Raw genomic sequence first — 21854 nt, forward strand, 5'->3', positions numbered from 1 at the left:
TAAGATTAACTTATTAATTTATTTTGATAGTTTGAAAATATCTCAATAACCCTGACTATTTCAATAATCAAAGTTATTTTTATATCTCATTAAAAAAATAAAATTAAAGAAATTCTAATCTTAAAAAAAATATATTCAATTATGCCTCTTATCAAATATGCAAAACAATCCTCCTATTAATATTCTAAACAAAAACTGTCTAATAGTAGAAGCTAATAATGAGGCTCGGCCCTTAGTCTGCTCTTTCTGTGCTTTCAAGGGTTTTTTTAGGTTTTTTCTTTTCTTTTATTATATAAAATCGTCATTTAATATAAGTAGAAGCTAATAATATGCGTAATGGCATAAATGTTAAAAGTGGAATAAGATGAAAATATATCACGCAAAGCCATTATGGAAGTAGTATTAGAGAGAGAAAAAAAGTGGTAGAAGAGGAAGGGTATTTCAGTAAATATTGGGCATAAGATCTGCTACTTGTCGCCAAGTCATTATCCACAAGATATGTGAAAGTGACCTCAAATTATTTATTCAACAACAATTATTTTTACCTATCATAATTAAAAGTTACAATAAAAACCACTTGGGTTAATTGAAGTTTTGAAGAGAGAGAAGGGGAGTGTGGAAGATACGTGAAAGTGACAACAATTTTTTCATTCAACAGAACAATTATTTTTACCCATCATAATCATATAAAAAGGGCATACTTACTAGATTTAATAGTTTTTTTTGTTAAATTATTTTTTCATCTCTAAAAATAACTTATAGTAATTAAAAAAGTTTAATTGTTGAAGCTATAAGGTTAAATTGAGGCTTTTGTCATAAATAATAAATTTTCAAGGTATTCACATTTATATATAAATTTAAAAATTCATAAAATATAGTATTCCCTCCGTCCACAATAACATTGCCATTTTTTCCATTTTTATCTGTTACAATATTTTATCATTTTTATTTATAGCACTTGAATCTACAAACTCCAATCACAATAATAGTGAGACTCAAATTTTATTCACTACTAACAATTATTCCCTCCGTCCCCAAACATCTTCCTAAGGGAATATGACACAAATTTTAATAAATATTAGTTGTGTATTTGATGAGTGGAAAATGAATCCCACAAAAAATAAAGATTGTAAGAGTAATATTGAAAGCAATTTCAAGAGTAGATTATGAAGATGTTTTGTGGACGACCCAAAATAAAAAGAGAGGAAGATGTTTGAGGGACGGAGGGAATACTATTCATGTGTGCGTATATTGGTCTAGCAGTGAGTCGTTAATTCCCATGGTCTGAGGTCTTGAGTTTGAGTCCACCGTCATGTGATATTTAAATTTATTTATTTATTGTAGTATAATTTATCAAAAAAAAACTATAATTAACTATTTTTTTAAAAAATTGACAATGATATTGTGGACGAAGAATTTCTTTATTTACTTATACAATTTATCAAAAAAAATAAAATACTTTCTTCGTCCACAAAATAGAGTCATGTTTACCTCACTTTTGATTGATATTTGCGGGTGTTTGGTGGCACATTTGAGCATATTCTGCGCATATTTGTATTATTGTATACTTGCTCAACGAAGTTGTGCTCGTTCTTGTCATTTTTCAGGGTGTCGAGGTGTTTTTGGCGTTTCGTGAAGTTTTGACCGCATTTTGAAGAAAAATCGCGGCTGCCGCCCACCGTCGCCTCGCGCCGCTCGCCCGCTTGCAATTGGTGAAGAGTTACGAAGGGGGTAGGCGGCGGTGCCCACTCACGGCCACCGCCGCCTTCGTGATCTGGCAGTTACGTTTTTGAGGGTTTAAAACCCATTTTCTAAGGTTTCAACCCCCATATATTCTCGATTTTCCCAGCCCCCAGCTGCGAATTTACTATATTTTCTTAGAGTTTTGATAGGAAGAAACACACTAGGAACTCTCGAATTACGTTAGATCGTTGTTTTCTTAAATCAATTGTAAGTTCTATCTTTTGATTTATTGAATTCTACAAGTTTTCTTGGTTGTTCTTGTCGTAGATACTTGAGCACATTTAGATAATGATATTTAGTGTTGATTTATGCTTTGTTAATCTTATCGCCTAGTTAACATAGTAAATTGTTGTTTAACTTATTCGCGGAGTTTTCCGTTGATTGCATGTTGAGGAATTGTATTTATATGTTTTTGAGATTAATGGTGTGCAGTTGTTCTCTTGATTTAAATATTTGTTCTTGTCTTCCCTAGGTAATTATCAATTTATGCTTACGATTTATCGCTTTTTAGATAGTTGGATTAGAGCCCTAGTCTTTATGCTTGTCTTCACTGCGTTATTTTACCCACTTCCTATCTACTTCCTAGGTAACTTTATATGCTTTATCTTAATTACGTATTAGTTAATCGGAGAGAGAGTGTCAGACCCAACCTTTTGATTAGAGTGTTTAGGTTTATTTCCTGTTTTCTGTGCGTAGCATAATCAAAGCCCTGTTTAGCCTTCCTTGAGAGATGACTTGGGTTAGCTTACTACATTAGGACGACCTCGTACGATTGCGAGTCAATCCACAAGTGTCTTGGGTTGAGTCAAGTCCCGTCTGAAGATGGACATGAGTTTTAATAAAGTTGATAAAGTTATTGTAAGTAATAAAAATATAATTTGTAGGGATATTGTTAGTACAAAAAAATACTCCCTCCGTCCCACGAAGCATGACACAGTTTCCTTTTTAGTTTGTCTCACGAAGCATGACACGTTTCTAAAAATTGCAAAAAATTTACCTTTTATTCATATTTTCACTTTTTCACCTACCATACTTAACACACAAAATACCAATTTCTTAATTCCCGTGCCGAAAAGAAGTGTGTCATGCTTCATGGGACGGAGGGAGTAGAATAAAAGTAGTATTAGTTAAAAATGAGAATAAAAGTGAAATTTATAGTTAAATATAAGAGAAAATGTACGATGTGATGATTCAAAAAGTTAAATATAACTCTTTTTGGTGAAAAAAGGTAGGTAAGTCTCTTTTTTGTGGACGGATGGAGTAATTATTATTCACTATTTTATTAAAATTTGACAACAATATTATGAATGTTTAAATTATTTATTTATTTAGGGTTAATAGCTTGAAAATACACGAACTATCATGAAATTTGCATATTACACATCACCTTTTAATTTGATTGTAAATTGCACACGTATTGACCACCACCTTGATCGGTGTTGATGTGGCTCCCGGAATTTTCAGACGTGGACTCACCGGTATTAAAATGACGTCGTTTTGAGTGAGTATAAATTAAAAAAAAAACAAAAAAGGAAAAATCCCCAAATCTGCCGCTTGGAGGACGTCGCGCCATCACCGACTCATCGTCAACAATGAGTTCATCCAATGATTCCAGCTCATCGTCAACAATGAGTTCCCACCGCTGACAACTTCACCCGTTGTCACAAACCATCCACCGACAAAGATATACACCCCCACCGCCGACAACGACGCCACAAACCATCCATGGAGGACCTCTGGTACCCGCCGCCGACAAAGATATACACCCCCATTGTAACACCCCAATTTTCATAAACTTTACTATTTAAAAATTTAGAGAATAAAAGATAGTAAAATAATAATTTCTTAATTTATAAGGAAAAATTTAAACTAATTTAAAAATCCATTTGCCAAACTAAAGTAGTATCATAAAAGCAAAATAAAACTTAATGAGTTCAACTAAAATGTTCAAATGAAAAATCCTTATCCCTAGTCATTCTCCACTTCCATGGCCACCTCGACTCTGGAACTGCAAAACTGAAAAGATAAGGGGTGAGCATATTGAAAATATACTCAGTGAGGAACATAACAAATATCCATATACATCACATATATAATTAAATCACATTATCATACTTGCAAACATACGCCAAGAGACTAGAGCCCCTTGACAAACATAATCATAGTTTGAGTCGATGGCTTAAGTCCCATGACCAAACACATACATAAATCAATGGCTTAGGTCCCATGATCGATCAATGGCTTAGGTCCATGATCACACATAACATAGATCAATGGCTTAGGTCCTATGATCGCACATAACATAGATCAATGGCTTAGGTCCCATGATCGCACATAACATAGATCAATGGCTTAGGTCCCATGATCGCACATAACTTAGATCAATGGCTTAGGTCCCATGATCACACATAACATAGTCATAAGATGCACGTAAACAAGTAATCAAGCGCGAAAATAAAAAATATATATAACTATATGAATAAGCGTAAAATCCCTCACCTTAAGGTCGAAGCTTATAAATCAAATCTGAAAAGGGAATCTTAAATGCGCCGCACCTAATCACATAAATTTAATGCTTCAAAAACTTAAACTAAAATCCTACATAATCACTATAACAAATTAATCGTGTATATAAATTTATATAACAGTATAGACATCGAAAGACTAATGGGGTTTTTATCATTAACACAAACTGGAATTATGTATTTAAATTAGATTATGTTCTATACATATAATTAAATATTAAATAAGGCAATAAGTACATATAATCATATAATGAAACTGAATCAGTACCCATATACTTAATTAATTAATTAGCTCAAAAATCGAAACTTTAACTAATACCACAAGAAAAGAAAAAAAATAGTAATCATAGGCTAAATAGTTGGTCACGTCTGTACACTTCACTTATAATAGGACTTTGATCAATTTAAAAAAATTAGGCATAGATAACTCAGTAGCTTGAAGTCAAAATACAATAATAGACACACACTAGGATTGAAAGATATCAATTTATAATCATCAAAATTAAGAAAGGTTCGGTCCCTTAATTCAAAATTTGAAGTCTGCAACAATTAGAAAAAATTCGTATACACTGAAAGTTTTTATATCATTAAATCTCGAAGGGAATCAATTGCGGTGGTCTTACTCCAATTCAATCTTGAAAACGAATTTCGATTTGTATTTAAAAATAAAAAGATTTCGTGCATGCAGAAACTTATCAAATTCGGTGGAATAAAAATAAAACTAAGAAACCCATACTATCATGTAGATTTGTATATAATTGAAAACTTACCGATTTAGAGGCGATCAAAGAAAATTTGATGAAACTAAAACTTGAGAGACGAGAACTTGTAGGAAGTATTTTCTGCGTGTGATTTTTAGGGTAGATATTATGTCTCTATTTATACTAGTCTTTAAAGAGTTCTAGTTTTATTAGGAAATCATTAATAATAATAATAATAATAATAATAACAATAATAATAATAATAATAATAATAATAATCTAGATAAAAAAATTAATGGTGCATATCTATATATATCTAAAAAAAATAAGCTAAACAAGAAAATACTAATAAACTTATATAATAAATCTAAATATTTGGGATGTTACACCCATTGCCTTCTTCTCGTCTGGACGCCGCCTTCGTCGCCTGGGGTCGGAGAAGGTGAGAGGTGGCGGTGGCTCTGCCACTGATAGAGTGATGGTCCGACATGGAAAGTATTGTTGGGAAGAAGAGATGGCGTATCTGCAAATCAAATCGCCGCTAATCTTCTACTCCCTTCGATTCTCTCGATTCAATCGTCTCCAAATTCAACGTCGTCGGCCTCAACACCACCGACGTTGTTACCCGATCAAGTAATTAGATCTAAACCCCCAATTATCCCCAAATTGAAATTCAGTACCCCCAATTACCACCGACGTCGTTCTTGGAGAGGACTAGAGAGAGAGGGCTTGTGTTGAAGTCATGGGCGCCGCAGACAGAGTTCGTTGCTAGAGGCGGTGTCGTTTTGGAGTTTTGGAGTGTGATTTTTGAACCGTGGAGTGTGATTTTTGCCTTGGTGTTTGCGGTGGTGTTTCGAAGGGGTGGAGTCATGTTGCTCAGCCTTTGAATCGGAAGGGGAGACCGGTGATGGTTCGCCGGATTCTGAAAATGGTGACGGCAGTGCGGCGAACCGCCTAGAGTAGGAAGAAAGTAGTGGAATGCTCGCTGGATTTTAGGATTTCTTTTATTTTGGAAATTCTTCAAAATATCAAAACGACGTCGTTTTGCCCACGTGGCTTGCCAGCGTGTAAAAAAAATCACGTAGTTATCCATGTCATCGCCGGTCAAACTTAAGAGTTGCCGGAATCTTCGCCGTGTGCAATTTACAACCAAATCAAAAGGTGATGTATTCTGGAGCTAATTTCAAAGGTGATGTGCAATATGCAAATCTCGTAATAGTTCGTGTATTTTTCGACTATTAACCCATTTATTTATATGATTTATAAAAAAAACAATTATTATTCATTATATTTTTTAAAAATTGACAATGATATTATGGGCGAACGAGGGAGTAAAACATCTTCCGTGAGTGTAGTTAAAATTGACGATAAAAGCCACTTGTAAGTTTGTATTATTTGGAGAGAGAGAAAGAGTATTTTAATTTGAAAGGGTAAAGAAGGGGACAAGAGCGTATCTGGGAAAATCCTCAAATTCGATTCAGTTTGCTTTAAAAAGTAAGCTATGGACATATATCTCTCGCACTTACCACACTCGCATCACATTAAAATAATAATTTTGGCCCCCCCTTTAAACTAATCAGATCAACTGCAGTACATTGCATCCAGAATTAGGTTGCTGTTTTCTTGATAATATTTTACTACTGTTTCATATTGTGTGTGTGAGAGAGAAAGAAGCAGCTGGGCTGGTCAAAGATGAAATCTTGGGTGGGTTTGAGTTTGTGTGAGGTGTGAGAATGATAGGTACTATTTTAAGGGGAGGGGGCAGAGAACGTGCTTTTTTTGTCTGGCTGTTCTTGAAACTTAAGTTCACGCTTGAAGAGAAAATCTATGCATGATTAGGTGCCTTTATTCTTTGTTTGTCATTTTTCGTTGTAGTTATTCACACCCTCTCACAAAATTCCCTTTTGGATTAGCAAACAATTACTATTAGTATATCTTTTAAGCTTTAGAGGGAGAGACAGAAGAAGAGGGCGGGGGTTCTTTTCTCTTTGGAATTTGGGGAAGGTTTAGTCTTTTAAGGCCTGCAACAAGGCCATGCTTTGCTCCTCCCATCATGGAATTATGAAACAAATATTATTAAACTCTTTCTTTGAGTAAATTCCTTGAACTTGAGCACCTTTTCTCTTTTTATCTTTTCTTATTCTGGGGTTTCTTCAAATCTGCTCTTTGTGTGAAATGTGGACAATTCTTGTGCCGCACCACAATATTTTTGTAATGATAGACTACCTTGAGCCGACGAGAAGCCTCTTCTTTAAATTCTTGTTGCAGGGAAAAAGCGAGTCTTAAAAAGTTGTAGCAATAAAGCTCATGAGTGTGTTTACTGCGGGTCTTAGATTCCCTTTGTGTTTGAGGCCGTAAAAGGTGAGAATTCTTAGTTGAAGTGAAAAATAAAAGGAGGGTTTGGGAAGATGGGTGAGAAAAGGCAAGGGTGCCACACGGTGGCTGTGAGGGTGGTGAATGAAGCAGTGGGGACTAAGAGAAAGCATTATGCTCTGCTACATTACTGTTCGAATCGTGGGGTTTTGGGAATCTGGATCTTGGTGATGTTGTTTGTGAGTAAAATGATCTATGATTATACGGATGGTGAGCAGCAGAAGAAGAGGAAGGAAGTTCTTGTAGGCATGTGTGATCAGAGGGCTAGGATGTTACAGGATCAATTTAGTGTTAGTGTTAATCATGTTCATGCCCTTGCCATCCTCGTCTCCACTTTTCACTTTTACAAGAATCCCTCTGCAATTGATCAGGTTTGTTGCATTTAGGCATTCTATACTTTCTTGATCATAGAATTTGTATAACATTGTGATGTAAGGACTTTGGTCTGTGTTGGAAATATGAAAATTTCGATTTTGTGGTGATATTTGTTATGGAATTCCCAATGTTGGTTGTTAATCTAGTGAAAACTGATCAAGGTCTTCATACTGCTTCTAGTGAGTTACTTTATTAGTTAAGCGTTGAAACATAGAATCCATTTTGATGTCGAACTGCGTTTGTTTTACTTTCTAATTTTGAATTTGTTACTCATTTATGGAAAAATTTACGATCGTGGTAAATGCAGGAAACCTTTGCAGAATACACAGCTAGAACAGCTTTTGAGAGGCCATTATTGAGCGGGGTGGCCTATGCTCAGAGGATTCTAAATTCTGAGCGGGAAGAATTCGAGAGGCAGCATGGATGGACAATTAGAACAATGGAGGAAGAAGAGCCTTCCCCGATTAGGGATGAGTATGCTCCGGTGATATTCTCTCAAGAAACTGTATCCTACATTGAATCACTTGATATGATGTCAGGGGAGGTAATTGAACACGTTTTTTGATGATACCTTTTTCTTGCTTGTGGCTTGTGAGAGTTTTCATCTTCCGACTACTAGTTCCTTTTGTCAACACAGGAGGACCGTGAAAACATACTGAGGGCTCGGGCTACTGGTAAAGCAGTCCTTACTAGCCCATTTAGGTTGTTAAACTCACATCATCTTGGGGTTGTTTTGACCTTTCCGGTTTACGATTCCAAGCTTCCCCCTCACCCGACTGTGCAAGAGCGCATTGAAGCAACAGCAGGGTAAGCAGTTGCTCTGTCTGTATAAATTGACAAATAGAACATTCTTCCGTGCTCTTCGAACTCTGTTATAGTTTCTTAGATGCTATATGACTTACCATGATTTTATTGCTCAAGTAAACTCAAAGCTGCCGTGTTGAAGTTCTTAAAAATCCTCAGCTGTGAGGTTAACATTGAAGTTCCTCAAACCTAGAATGCCTTCTTGACAAATTTAGAGGTTTGTCATGGGATTAAGTTGAATTTTCCAGCTTATCTAATTATAGAAAAGCACCTAGTGGGGGTTCGAATTTTGAATAATACTCCTTTACTTTAGAGGGATAGTGAATAACAATCCTGTGTACTGGTGCTTCGGTGCATTTAGATTCTTCTCCTTGATTTGTTAGAGGGCAAACGGCTCGACATGTTGTGCATCTCACTAGAAACTTTTTGTCTTTTTCATTCCATATGTGTTGTGACAAAATGGATTACATTTGCATCCCAATGTAAGTTTCAGATTATGATACCATCTAAAGTCGCTTTGTGTTAATTATGTTCTATAATAACCTGAAGTAGTTATTATGAGTTTAATGATAAACTATGGAATTATAATTATTGAACAATGAAAATGATAATTTGTTAAAACTTCTACAATTGTCAAATTAGTGCTTCATATATGAATTACATTTGTATCCCAATGTAAGTTTCACATGCTGGTAGCCTGGTACCATCGAAAGTCGCATCATGTTAGCTACAGTTCTTCTATAATAAACCTGAAGTAATAACTACGACTTCAGTGAAAAATTTTGAAATCACAATTATTGAACATTGGAATTATATTTTCTTGACACTTCTACAGTTGTCAAATTACTGTTTCTTGTGTACAGTGTACCTTGATTTGTGTCCCTATCTTTTATAATATGAGATGGAATTCATATAATTATATCCAAGTATCCACTAGAAAATAGTAACCCTAGATTTGTTTTATTTTGTGTTATTTTATATTTATAGATCTGTGTAAGCATTTTCATAGGGATTGTAGACCAATATCTTAATATCTAGTTCTCCTCTCTGAATATAGACAGTGGGACGAGCATGGTTCTTCTTTCTGTTTCACGTGAGGTGCCTCATATCATAGTTTTTAATCCAGCATTCATACAAACAGTTTTTGCTCCATGCGTTGCATATATTGCCTTAATTGGCCTAAGTTCTTTCTTACATTTAGCTTATTTTCTAACCTTTAGGCATTTGTAAATGTCATTTAGGTACCTAGGTGGAGCCTTCGATGTCGAGTCCCTTGTTGAGAATCTACTTGGACAACTTTCTGGGAACCAGGGAATTGCCGTTAATGTATACGATGTTACCAACTCTTCTGATCCTCTGATCATGTATGGCCATCAATCCCTAGAAAGTGATATGTCACTTAAGCATGTGAGCAGGCTTGACTTCGGAGATCCATTCCGCAGACATGAGATGATATGTGGGTATGTGCTTAAAACCCTTCTACATGTGGGTATTGTACGGAAATATGTAAACAGAAACGAAACTTGAGACGTTCTTCTTATTTGGGTTCTGTCTTTAGGTACCTTCAAGAGGCTCCAACATCATGGATTGAGCTAACAACATCATTCTTTGTCTTTGTGATTGGCATCTTAATTGGGTATATGATATATAGCGCCGCAATTCACATTGTTAAAGTTGAAGATGATTTTGATAAAATGCAGGAACTGAAAGTTCAAGCGGAAGCTGCAGATGTAGCCAAATCTCAGGTTTTTCATTCAGTACTTGCTCTTCAATCTTTATAATACGTCTATCTGCTGCTTTTCAATCTTGATTGGCTTCATTTTATTTCCTATATTCTTGCAGTTTTTGGCTACTGTTTCTCACGAAATAAGAACTCCCATGAACGGAATCCTAGGTATAATATTGTCATCTGATTCATAAAATTAATCACATTTTGACCGGTTATTGGGATAAATAACTCACTTTCTTGCCATTGCAGGAATGCTACAGTTGCTACAGGACACAGAGCTGAGTTCAACGCAAAAGGACTTTGCTCAAACAGCTCAAGCTTGTGGAGAAGCACTGATAACCTTGATAAATGAAGTGCTTGACAGAGCGAAGATTGAAGCTCGCAAGTTGGAGCTTGAGGCCGTCCCATTTGACCTTAGGTCAATTTTAGATGATGTTTTGTCCTTGTTCTCCGAGAAATCAAGGCAAAAGGGTGTCGAGGTTAGTCTTGAGATTGTTATAATCGAATTTATTGCCTTTATCTTCTTTACTTTTGTCCCTTTCAGCATCTTATTTGTTTAGAACTTCTGCCTGCAAATTATGTAATTAACTGGTGAGTGCAGTTGGCTGTTTTTGTATCAGATAAAGTACCTGAAGTTGTTGTGGGGGATCCCGGAAGATTTAGGCAGGTCATTACCAATCTTGTGGGGAACTCAGTAAAAGTAAGTGTCATGGTAAAAGCTATTTATGTTTTCTCGTTTCATTTCTTGCCTCGGTTATATTAATTTGCCAGCAGGTCTGCCTTCCACTACCTATGGATTTTGACTCCTCAACCTTGAATTCTTTTTTATATTATTTATTTCCCTAAAATCATATCTGTGGATTTGAAATCACCCCTTAGCTTGTAAACTCCACAGTTTACCATGAGAATAGAAATTGCACTTGTTAACACAAGAAAAAGTAAACATTGAACTGTTTGAGCCTCACACCAAATTTGGATGCTTGTTATGGTCTCACATTCGTTATTTTAATGTTTCAACAGTTCACTGAGCAAGGACATATATTTGTTCAAGTCCTCTTGGCTGCACAAGCAAAGTCAGTTATGGATTTGAAGCCTGGAAGCTGCATGAATGGAGAATCTGAGTGCACAGTGCAATCTTGCGTTCGACAGTACAATACACTGAGTGGCAGACAAGCTGCCGATGACCGGAGCAGCTGGGAGACCTATAAATATTTAGATGAAGAATCCGGTGATGCTTCGAGAACTGTGATGAATGGTGATGCTTCTCACGGTGTTGCCTTGATGGTATGTGTTGAAGATACCGGAATCGGTATCCCCGAACATGCACAAAAGCGGGTGTTCACGCCATTTATGCAGGCGGACAGTTCAACTTCTAGAAATTATGGAGGAACTGGTATTGGGTTGAGCATTAGTAAGTGTCTTGTTGAGCTAATGGGTGGTCAAATGGACTTCAAAAGCCGTCCTCAAATAGGAAGCACATTCTTTTTCACTGTTGAATTTCGAAGCTGTGAGAATAGTTCGGTTATAGATCTGAAGAAATCTTTCCCTGATGACCTGCCTAATGCGTTTAAAGGGATAAAAGCACTTATAGTTGATGGCAAACCGGTTAGAGCCGCTGTGACGAAGTACCACTTGAAGCGACTTGGTATTCAGGCTCAAACTGTTAGTAGCATTGCAAAAGCAGTTGCTGTTTTTGGAAAATATGGCTCCCTGATTTCTAGGTTAGCATTTCTCTTATTTCTTGTTTTTGTACTAGGGAATTAGCTAAAATTCCCCATATATCCTTTGTTTTGGCTAAATCTTCTTGCTTGTCTAAATCTCTCTTTTCCGACGAGGATAATTTGCTTATTATTAGAGGAAAAAGACGAAGGAAATGTCTATTCCAGTCTTCCTGTTCTTTTCATTGCATTGTAAATATTAATGATTGGTCTCCTTCAATATTTTATTGATTGCCTAGGAATTAAAACTTGCTTACATGATAACCTGATTTCGTATCAAAGCATTTCTGTTTATAATCATCAGATTATACAGATTAATAACCCTTTGTAGTGTCATGTTGGGTTTAAATTTATCCAAGAATTTAAGCAAACACAGCGTCGTATTTATCAATCTAAGTTCTTGTTTCCTTTGTTTTGTGGGGCAGAGATGAAAAGCCGCCAGATGTATTACTAGTTGAAAAGGATTCCTGGATTTCCGGTGAAGAAGATGACACTATGCAGTTATCTAGCTGGAGAAAAAACGGCCACTCGTATAAACTCCCAAAGATGGTCCTTCTTGCAACTAACATCACAGTTGCCGAGTGTGAGAAAGCTAAGGCGGCTGGATTTGAAGATACCGTCATCATGAAACCTCTGAGAGCGAGTATGGTGGCTGTGTGCTTGCAGCAGGTATTGGGAATCGGCAGAAAAAGCCAGCACGGAAAAGACATACTGAACAGAACTATCGCTAAATCTGGCTTGCTATCTGGCAAGAAGTTGTTGGTGGTCGATGATAACGTTGTGAACCGTAGAGTTGCTGCCGGCGCCTTGAAAAAATTCGGTGCAGAAGTGTTCTGTGCTGCGAGTGGTCAAGAGGCTCTAAAATTGCTCCAAATACCACACGAGTTCAGTGCTTGCTTCATGGATATTCAGATGCCTGAAATGGACGGGTGCGTGCGAAAAGATTCATTGCTGTTTCTCCTTTGCTACGTGCGTGCAGCATATATTTAACCTCTTGCTTCCTCGTGCTGCAGGTTTCAGGCGACTACTCTTATTCGGGAGATGGAGCGTAGAGCAAACGGAGGAGGAACGCGGAAGGGGGAGTGGCATATCCCGATATTGGCGATGACAGCTGATGTTATACATGCCACGTTAGAGAAATGTTTGCAAATCGGCATGGATGGGTACGTGTCGAAGCCTTTCCAGGAAAAGAGTCTTTACGAGGCTGTGGCGAAGTTCTTCGAACCAAAGGCAACCGTAAACACAGAGCAACTTCCTTGATTCATCTCCGACAGTGCCAGCAATTTTTCCTCATGCTGCTGCCTGTGGATTCGCTGAAGCTTGCCTCGACTCGCCTCCGTTGGCAACACGTGGTTGTATGTATATTGATTAGGGAAGGGGGCTAGAGATGTAAATGTTTCCACGAAATCTTCATGGCATGAGTCTAGGTCACGAGGCGATTTGGTCTCTGTAGAAAATCATATCATGTATGTTGTTGTGTCGTAGAATTAAGTATGTTAGCTATAGTTTGCTGCCATTCATAATCACAACCTGTTTCTTGCATATTCAATCTTCATGCTCTTTTGGTATTTCTTTACAGAAAATAATGGCTTCTTTCATCCTCATTTATTTTTGGCTTCTTTCCGTAAAATCGCCAACAATGATTCTTATTTTAGAACTTTCTGAGAGGAAAATACTATGAAAACCAATTTACTATTTCATTTACCTAGATGGTTAGCAATTACAAGAAATTGATTTAGATAGCGGGTGTTTGGGCAAAGCTTATTTTAAAGGGCTTATAAGCTTCTTAAGAGCTTATATAAGTTGTCAAAATGTTTGGGTAATTAAGTTTATAATAAAAACCTTATTAGAGAGAATTTTTAGTTAATAAGAGAAAATCCTTATTAGAGAGAGAAAATCAAAGAAGAATGAAATTAGAATGATATATAATAAAAATAAAAAATCATAGTTGAATTATTTTTGTAAAATGAGTGTTATTATAAGATAATGAGAAAATAAGTTAGGATAGAAGAACTTATTTTTTTGAGAGCTCTTAGAACTTATTTTTAGAGCTTATAAGCTGTTAGAAGCTTATTTCGCCAAACATGTTGAAGGAGCTTATAAACTCCTAATCAGCTTATAAGTTGTTTTAAACAACTTATAAGCTCTGCCAAACACCCTCTTAAACATATGATAATTGCATTAATTTAAACAATTGGGTCAAAGGACGAAAAGTTACAATCAAAGCCTTATCATTAGATCTTTAATATAGAAAGCTGAAAAGGGGTAAATCATAGTGCAATATACAGCTTAAGATAGCTACAAAGACAATTGGTACTAAATTAGACAATACGACAAGATATGACCAATCTAGCAAACATTCCACGCTGCTAACTTTGACGTGGAAATAACGATGTACAAACAAAAGCAGACAACTGAAGAACACACAGAACAAGCCTCTTCTCTCAACTCATGGAACTTTATTTGCAGGGCGACCCTTCCACGAAATTCTTTATCTTGGCCATCCCCATAAGCTGTACAAATGGTGAACCACGAGATCAAGAAAAGGGTTTATTATTACACTCACCTCTGTCTAGCGGGGTGTGGCGCCTAAAAGAGACAGAAGGAATGCTCTGTAATGGCTTGATGTTTCTGATTGCACTGCATCGTTGAGCGACTTCCCATATTTCTTTTGGTACTCGGCTTTTATATACTGCAGATCAATCTCTGCTCTCGTCACTATCACTCTGGTAAGGGTTGAGTCATCGGTTCCCATACCCTTCATTGCCTTGTGCAGCATCTGCATTTCAAGGTGAATTATGCAGTCATTACACAAAAATAAGTAGCTAATCCAGGAGAGAATGTAATTAAGACAGAATGTCGTAGTTTACCTTTGCAAAATACTTCCCAGGGTTTTCAGCACACTGTAATATAGTTAAGAGACCAAGCTCAAAGTTCCCAGATGTTTCACTTTTTACGGCCTGCAGAATGATTCAAAGATGTTTATATATCCAACATACAGTTTCTATGCGCAAGAATTACAACCTTTAAGGAAAGAGTACCTTTTTAAGTGAGCTCCCATACATGCTATGGTAAGCAGAAGAAACAGCAGCCAGTTGTGCCCGGCTTCGCTCAGCGAAAATGCGTATGAAAGTGTCTTCATCAGTTCCAAGCTTCTTCTCCCCAGCTTTAAAGAGAGACTTAGCATCATGCTCTGCTATTGCCCTGTCCACCTCCGGACCTTCATACCGAGGAGAACTAGCGTATGCCAGTAGCAACTACAGTGCAGAAGAGCACGGAAGAACATAAGCAAGGATTATAGGCTCAAACTCTTTGCATTACTCCTTGCCATGAATATATTAATAGATTATGAATATTTTATTTACATCATTGTATTATTATTTGCTACACTATTTTTTGAGTATGTGTGTGTATATATACCAACTAATAATGATAGTTAACAATAACAATTATTGTGGGTGTGTGTAGCCCTATAATTAACGTAGAAAACATAATAGTATACATGTAAAGACTAAGTACCTAAAAGCTAAAAGACTAACTTCAAATTGCAACAATTTCTTTATTAGAGCCAAGACACATGCACTTAAATGGAGAATATTCTATTTGTACTTCCAACTTGTAAGGTATGTTTGCTCCTGCCTCCTTTATCTCTATTTGTCCATCTCTCTTTCATCTCTTTGGCTAGTATAATTAGGGTTTGAAGTGTGATTGTAGTATTATATTGGTGAACTTTTTGTTCATGTATTTGATGGGCAATGAGCATTTTCCATTTGATGCATTGTTTTCCAGTGCAGTTAACAAGTCTAAAATTTTATCAAAAAACATTTAAAAAATATATAGAAAAAAGTGTATGTCACAACTTAAGCAAATTTTGTGAAAAAGAACCAAAAGAAAAGTAGGCAAGAATTTGATGGATAAAAATAAGGACGGACTTCTAAATTCATAAATTAAAAGAACCAAAAGAAAAGAACATTCAATAAATACAAAAGGAATATTGTGATATTTGATTCCAATAATTTAAAACCCTAGTCTTAGGTGATTGGAAGGTATCTTAAATATGACTCAGTGGTTTACTGACAGAAACAGGCAAACATACTCACAACAAAAACAGAAGTGTCCATGAAACACCATTTTATTCATAAACATTTTGTTGACATGTAAATATGTGCATCTGATTTGACAGAGAGAGGACCTTTTTGAGATCACCAGTTGCTTGGTATTCAATATCATGCTCAAGATAAGCATGAAACCTTTGATGGTAGATTTGCTTAAAATGTTGAATTTGAGTTGAAGTACGCGAACAAATGACTTCAGTAGCAGCTTTCAGGTCAATGACATCACCACTCAAAGCTTTCCTTACTACTGTTGCATCACGTACAGCTGGATCAGGCATCCAAAGCAAAATTGCTCTCTGCTACCATTTCAAAACATGAATATGAAAATTGGTTATAAAATATAAAGGTGTTGGAAAAACAATTCTACAAATTTATGTTAGTGATAGCTTATGTTGGAGAAAAAAGTATGGATAATTCTCCCTTGTACCTCAATATCACCCCTAAGTTCTGAAGCCAAACGTTTAGTAAGTTCTTCAGAATATATAGTTCTGTACTCTTGCTCGATAAGAGCACGTTGCATTGCATTCCTGTGAGCAAGAATATTAATAACTGCTGCAGTGTCGCATCCAAAACCTGAAATTTGCAGTTATCAGTTAGACCTGCTAGAAGAGTGGTTCTTTGTTTCTTTTTTTTTTTTTTTTTTAAATCTCTAAGATATAATGTGCAAACATCTCAGATGCTCCTCTACAAAATCAAGATAAAGACATAATCCCCAGCTTATTAGCAAAATGATAAGAAGCAACTCACAGGCTACATTGTTTGCAGGTGGTGAACTAAGCCAGTTGAGTTCATGACTTCATACTAATTTTATGCGCTTCGCGACAGATAATGTGATGGTGTGAGTTGGAGTTCTCATAATGCATATGTTAGTTTCCTAAATAGTTGATTAATTAAAGGTCTACAAAGTTTAAAACAATCACGAGGTCCATGAACCCAATGAACTATTACTAAAACAGTTCTCTCAAACGCTAAGTAACTCACTCATTTTCTCTATTGACTATCTATCCACTAATTTTTTTTAAGACGTGACCAATATATGTGTGATTCGAGTCGGAGTCAGGTTGCTGATTACGTTCATTGTTCAGGTTGCAGATCACTTGCAGAATATCAAATTTCATGAGAAGTCGAGGATTATTTGACTAATTACATCATTATACTAGCTAAACTCCTAAAGAAGATGATTCGCCCAACCGACAAAAGAGGACCATCATTTTCAAACACCAAAATCACATGATAAACAAGAACCTAACAGATCGAGGCTCAGACTAAGAAAATTACAACAATACGACGAGCTAAACCCCCAAAAATGCTTTAGAATTTGAAATCACATCTTACAAACCCGTAAACCAGGAAGAAGAAAAAAAAAAAAAAAGTTACCCTTGAAAGCACGGTAGAGTTGCATAGCATCATCGCGAGGCGAAGTCAAAACTGGAGGAACGCTCAACGTCGCCATCTTTGATTATCTCTCTAGTCAATTTAGCTGTAGATGAATGAAGCGGAAATTACAGAATTGAGTTCAACCACTCGCTGCAGTGAGTGCAGATATATTATAGTAATGGGGATGAGATGAGAGCGCGTTACTCGTCAGCGTACAATATCCGTAGCGAAATGTACAACCGCGTAAATTAGTTAAGCAGCGCGTTGACGCTGACCTAAGTGGTTCCACCCCTACCCAAATCATTAGCTAGCTAAATGCTTGTTTAATTTGATATTCATTCTTTCGTATCATCCACTATAGTGCTAGCCCACAGTGATGTCACATATGTGCCACCTCAACAATTATCTCATTTCCAACTATCTCATATTTTTTTCACTGTATCACTACCTCATATTTAACTATTCATGAATCGCAATATCATTATTGCTTATATTTACCACTATATATATATATATACTCCAAACCAACAAAAAACACGAACAAGAAGTCAAATAATTAAAGAGGGGGCCCCACTATCTACCATACTTCCCAGCTAGCAACTTTGCTCCCTCCAATTTGCTACCTCTAATTTACTAACCAAAATATACGGTTCCACTATGGAGGAAGTAGTTTTACTGTCTCCTAACTTTCCTCCATGCTCTCATGACGTCAATAAATAGATTTCATTACTCATTCAATTACTGAAAATTATGACCTTTTTATTAGTACGTATTTTTTTTTTTGAAGATATCCCTACAAATTTCTTATCTCACTATTTATAAAAAGACTAGTACTTCCATTCGTGCGGTGCACGACGAATATTAAAATTAAACGATATATTTAAATAAATAAATATAAATAGTATTAAATAAAATTAAAATATAAATCAATATAAAATACTCCATCCGTCCCCAAAATAAGTTTCTCTTTGGGGACGGCACGAGTTTTAAGGAAAAGTGGTAAAGTGTATTGATAGTGGAGAAAAATATGTTATAATTAGTATTGAGAGTGGTGAAAATGTGAAAAAATGTTATAATTAGTATTGGAAGTGGTGAAAAAGTGAAAAGTAAGAATAAATAAAGTATTATTAGTGGTGGGGTAGTTGTCCAAAAATGGAAAGAAAGAAAGATGAACTTATTTGGGGACGTCCCAAAAAGGAAAAAGAGGAACTTATTTCAGGGACGGAGGGAGTATATTTTAAAAATAAAATAAAAAAATATGTATCAATTACTCAATAAAATCCTGGATTTGAAAATGTAAATTTTCAGCTTTGGATAAAGTATAATACTCTGTCCCATCACGTGTTCCTTTTTTGTTTGTCCCACTATCTTGTCTCATTTCTATAAATAGTAATAATTAATTAAACAATAAGAATTTTTAATTACATTCTATCTCATACTTTATCACTTATTACATTCTCTTTCCTACTTTATCACCTTTATCACTTTGATACTCCATCCGTCCACGAAATAAACTCTTATTTGCCCTTAAATATTTGTCCATGAAATAAACTCCTACTTTGCTTTTTGGACAATTATACTCTCTTTTATTTCCTAAACTTACTATCCTTCACCATTCATGGGCCCACCCTGATTTATGCTTAATTTACTCTATTTTTAAGGGTTTGAAGGTGCGTGTTTTAAGATAATCCTCTGGAAATTGGTGCGTTTTATGGTGTATTTTATGCTTTGCAGGAGATTTAGGCTTTCGAGATGGAAGAATGCAGTTTTGGAGAATTTTGGATGAATTTGGCGTTTTCTAGGTGTTCTGGTCTCCAGAGCAGAGAAACCGACATCTCCAGAGCAGAAAAATCACCATTCCTCTGGCGTCAGAGAAATCAACTCACCAGAGCAAAGAAGCGCCAGAGGAATCGAAGCGCCAGAGAAATCATCATTCCGCTGGCGACCCATTTCTCTGGCGAGGTCAGAGAAATCAACCATTTCTCTGGCGCGACCCGTTTCCCGGGTGACATCCGTTCCTCTGGCGAGAGCTGAGAATTCAGTAAGAGTGGGAGTATTTTCCGGAGCGCGCGTTCAGCTGGAGAGTTGCCTTATTTCACACGAGTCTATTACCTTTAGAATTCTACTGTGCATGGCAACTTCCATGTTGATCCGAAGTAAATCTGAAAACTATAAATAGGTCCTCTTTTGACCTATTGAAATCATCCCCCGAACCCTAGCATGTAACACCCCAATTTTCATAAACTTTTCAATATAAAATCTTTGAAAAACTAATAGATAAAATAAAATTTCTTGAATTATAAAAGTTTAAACCAATTTAAATTCAACTTGTCAAAACTAAAGTAGTAACATGAAATATAATGATAAACTAAAAAGTAACATGTTCAACTTAAATTTCTATGAAAATACTAAATCTCTAGTCATTCTCGACTTCCATGGCCGCCTCAACTCCAAAACTGCAAAACTGAAAAGATAAGGGGTGAGCATATTGAAAATATACTTAGTGAGAAACCATGCAAATATTCACGTACGCATAAACATGCAAATAATTCACATTGTCATACACATATTCTAAATTCTGATTGTTTCTGATCATGTACTTGAACATGATATTCTGGGTTCTGATCATGTACTTGAACATGATATTCTGCTTTTCTGATCATGTACTTGAACATGATATTCTGCGTTCTGATCATGTACTTGAACATGATATTCTGCGTTTCTGATCATGTACTTGAACATGATATTCTGCGTTTCTAATCACGTACTTGAACATGATATTCTGAACATGTATTTCTACATGGCTGAGCAAGTATAATCAAACATGAACTAAGAGCATATAAAAGCATACATGAATATAACCACAAGCATAAAATCCCTCACCTTAAAGTCGTAGGCAATTAAATAAAATCCGGAAAGAGGGTCTTAATAGCACCGTACCTAATCACATAAAAATAATTACTAACTTTAATCTAAAATTCTATAAGTAAAATTGTACAATCATTCATATATATTTATACTTACGATTAATAAGCTACAATTAAAATTATCAAAAACTAAAGGAAAGTATCCCTTCTGTAAACCGGAACTAGCTAATCTATAAACATTCTCCTTGACCAAATTCATTCTTAGAAAGAAAAAAAATTACATTAATATTTTAATCTAAATTAATCAAATATCACCTAGTTAACTAAAAATATTTCTACAGCCGCCATCATGTAAAATGAAACTAAAATAACTAATAAGTCAAATCATTACTTACTCAAATTCTACAAAGACGAACTACTAGTTTGATTGGTATAATCAAAGAAACAGGTGGAAACAAATATTCTGATGCAGCCTCGTTTTACAAACTAAACTCTATATATATAATAATTACTTATTAATCATTACAATCTCCCACTTTAACAATAGAAAAATAAACAAAGGTAATCACTTAACATTGGAAGGCCTACTGTTTAGATCACTAAAACAATTTTAGCAAAAACCTTACTGCTAACCTTACGTGAAGAAAAGCAAAAAAAGTAAAGAGGAGAAGAAAAATCAATACCGATTGAAAGTATTCGAGAGAAGAAACCGGCTGACAGAATTTGCGTGTATATGTGTGTATGTGATTTAGGGTAATAATTGTGCCTCTATTTATACTAGTCTTTAAAGAGTTCTAGTTATATTAGGAAACAAAAAATAATAATAATAATAATAATAATAATAATAATAATAATAATAATAATAATAATAATAATAGTCTAGATAAAATTAATGGTGCATATCTATATGTATCATGTAATTATTTAAAAAAAAATAAGCTATACTAGAAAAATATTATTAATTAAACTTATAAAATAAATCTAAATTATCGGGGTGTTACAACCCACCCCACTTAAAATAATTTCGTCCTCGAAATTCTAGTCACGATTCTTGAGCCATATAATCTACTTCTATGGTGAGGTTGAAGGAATATTAAACTGAATTAACGTTCCGTTTGCCCGATGATCGTTTCTTGGATTATTATTAATTTATCATACAACGATTAATCCTAACATGCTTCTATGAATTTAACAGCTGCACGTTGGAGTTCAGAAATACCTGAAGAATTCAGAAGAATTCGCAGATTCGCATCTGAACAGACCAGTCTGCTTCAAGCCTTCGTTTGAAGCCTCAAACGTCCTCAAATCGTATTTCGCCCAGAAATACGACTTCTTCGTCTTCGAGAGAGCTTTCCGTGGCCGCCTGAGTCGTCTGAATCGGAGTTCTGTGGAGGAAGTTATGGCCGTTTTACGGAGACTGCCAGAACTTGGTTTCCTGCGAAAATCTGACTCCAGCTCTGATCTTCTCGACTGTATCCCGCTCAGCTTTCACCGTTGGATGGACAACGATCTATGAAAGTCCCAAGA

At 35.7% G+C, this 21854-nt stretch overlaps 2 protein-coding genes across 6 annotated transcripts; one reads left to right on the plus strand and one right to left on the minus strand.

Moving 5' to 3' along the window:
* Positions 1 to 6426: 6426 nt before the first annotated feature.
* Positions 6427 to 13510, plus strand: LOC130996178 (histidine kinase 4). Of its 4 annotated transcripts, none has more exons than XM_057921687.1 (12): positions 6493 to 7062; positions 7238 to 7713; positions 8025 to 8261; positions 8337 to 8524; positions 9763 to 9981; positions 10080 to 10266; positions 10364 to 10415; positions 10500 to 10729; positions 10852 to 10950; positions 11271 to 11971; positions 12394 to 12897; positions 12982 to 13510. In XM_057921687.1, the coding sequence occupies exons 2-12, from the start codon at positions 7378 to 7380 to the stop codon at positions 13226 to 13228; spliced, it is 3000 nt and encodes a 999-aa protein (XP_057777670.1). In that variant the 5' UTR covers positions 6493 to 7062; positions 7238 to 7377; the 3' UTR covers positions 13229 to 13510. The 4 variants fall into 4 exon arrangements, with proteins under 4 accessions (XP_057777672.1, XP_057777671.1, XP_057777670.1 ...); XM_057921690.1 differs by having other exon boundaries at positions 8355 to 8524; XM_057921689.1 differs by having other exon boundaries at positions 6427 to 7713; positions 8355 to 8524.
* A 672-nt stretch (positions 13511 to 14182) lies between these two features.
* Positions 14183 to 17752, minus strand: LOC130996179 (annexin D5). 2 transcript variants are annotated; one of them, XM_057921692.1, is made up of 6 exons: positions 17461 to 17752; positions 16511 to 16656; positions 16161 to 16379; positions 15010 to 15225; positions 14839 to 14928; positions 14183 to 14747 (listed from the first exon to the last, which is right to left on the minus strand). In XM_057921692.1, exons 1-6 carry the CDS (start codon positions 17534 to 17536, stop codon positions 14541 to 14543), a joined length of 954 nt encoding a protein of 317 aa, XP_057777675.1. In that variant the 5' UTR covers positions 17537 to 17752; the 3' UTR covers positions 14183 to 14540. The 2 variants fall into 2 exon arrangements, with proteins under 2 accessions (XP_057777675.1, XP_057777674.1); XM_057921691.1 differs by having other exon boundaries at positions 16161 to 16382.
* Positions 17753 to 21854: the final 4102 nt, after the last annotated feature.

The sequence above is a fragment of the Salvia miltiorrhiza genome, chromosome 7, assembly GCF_028751815.1.
Source record: "Salvia miltiorrhiza cultivar Shanhuang (shh) chromosome 7, IMPLAD_Smil_shh, whole genome shotgun sequence".
Classification (NCBI taxonomy): domain Eukaryota; kingdom Viridiplantae; phylum Streptophyta; class Magnoliopsida; order Lamiales; family Lamiaceae; genus Salvia; species Salvia miltiorrhiza.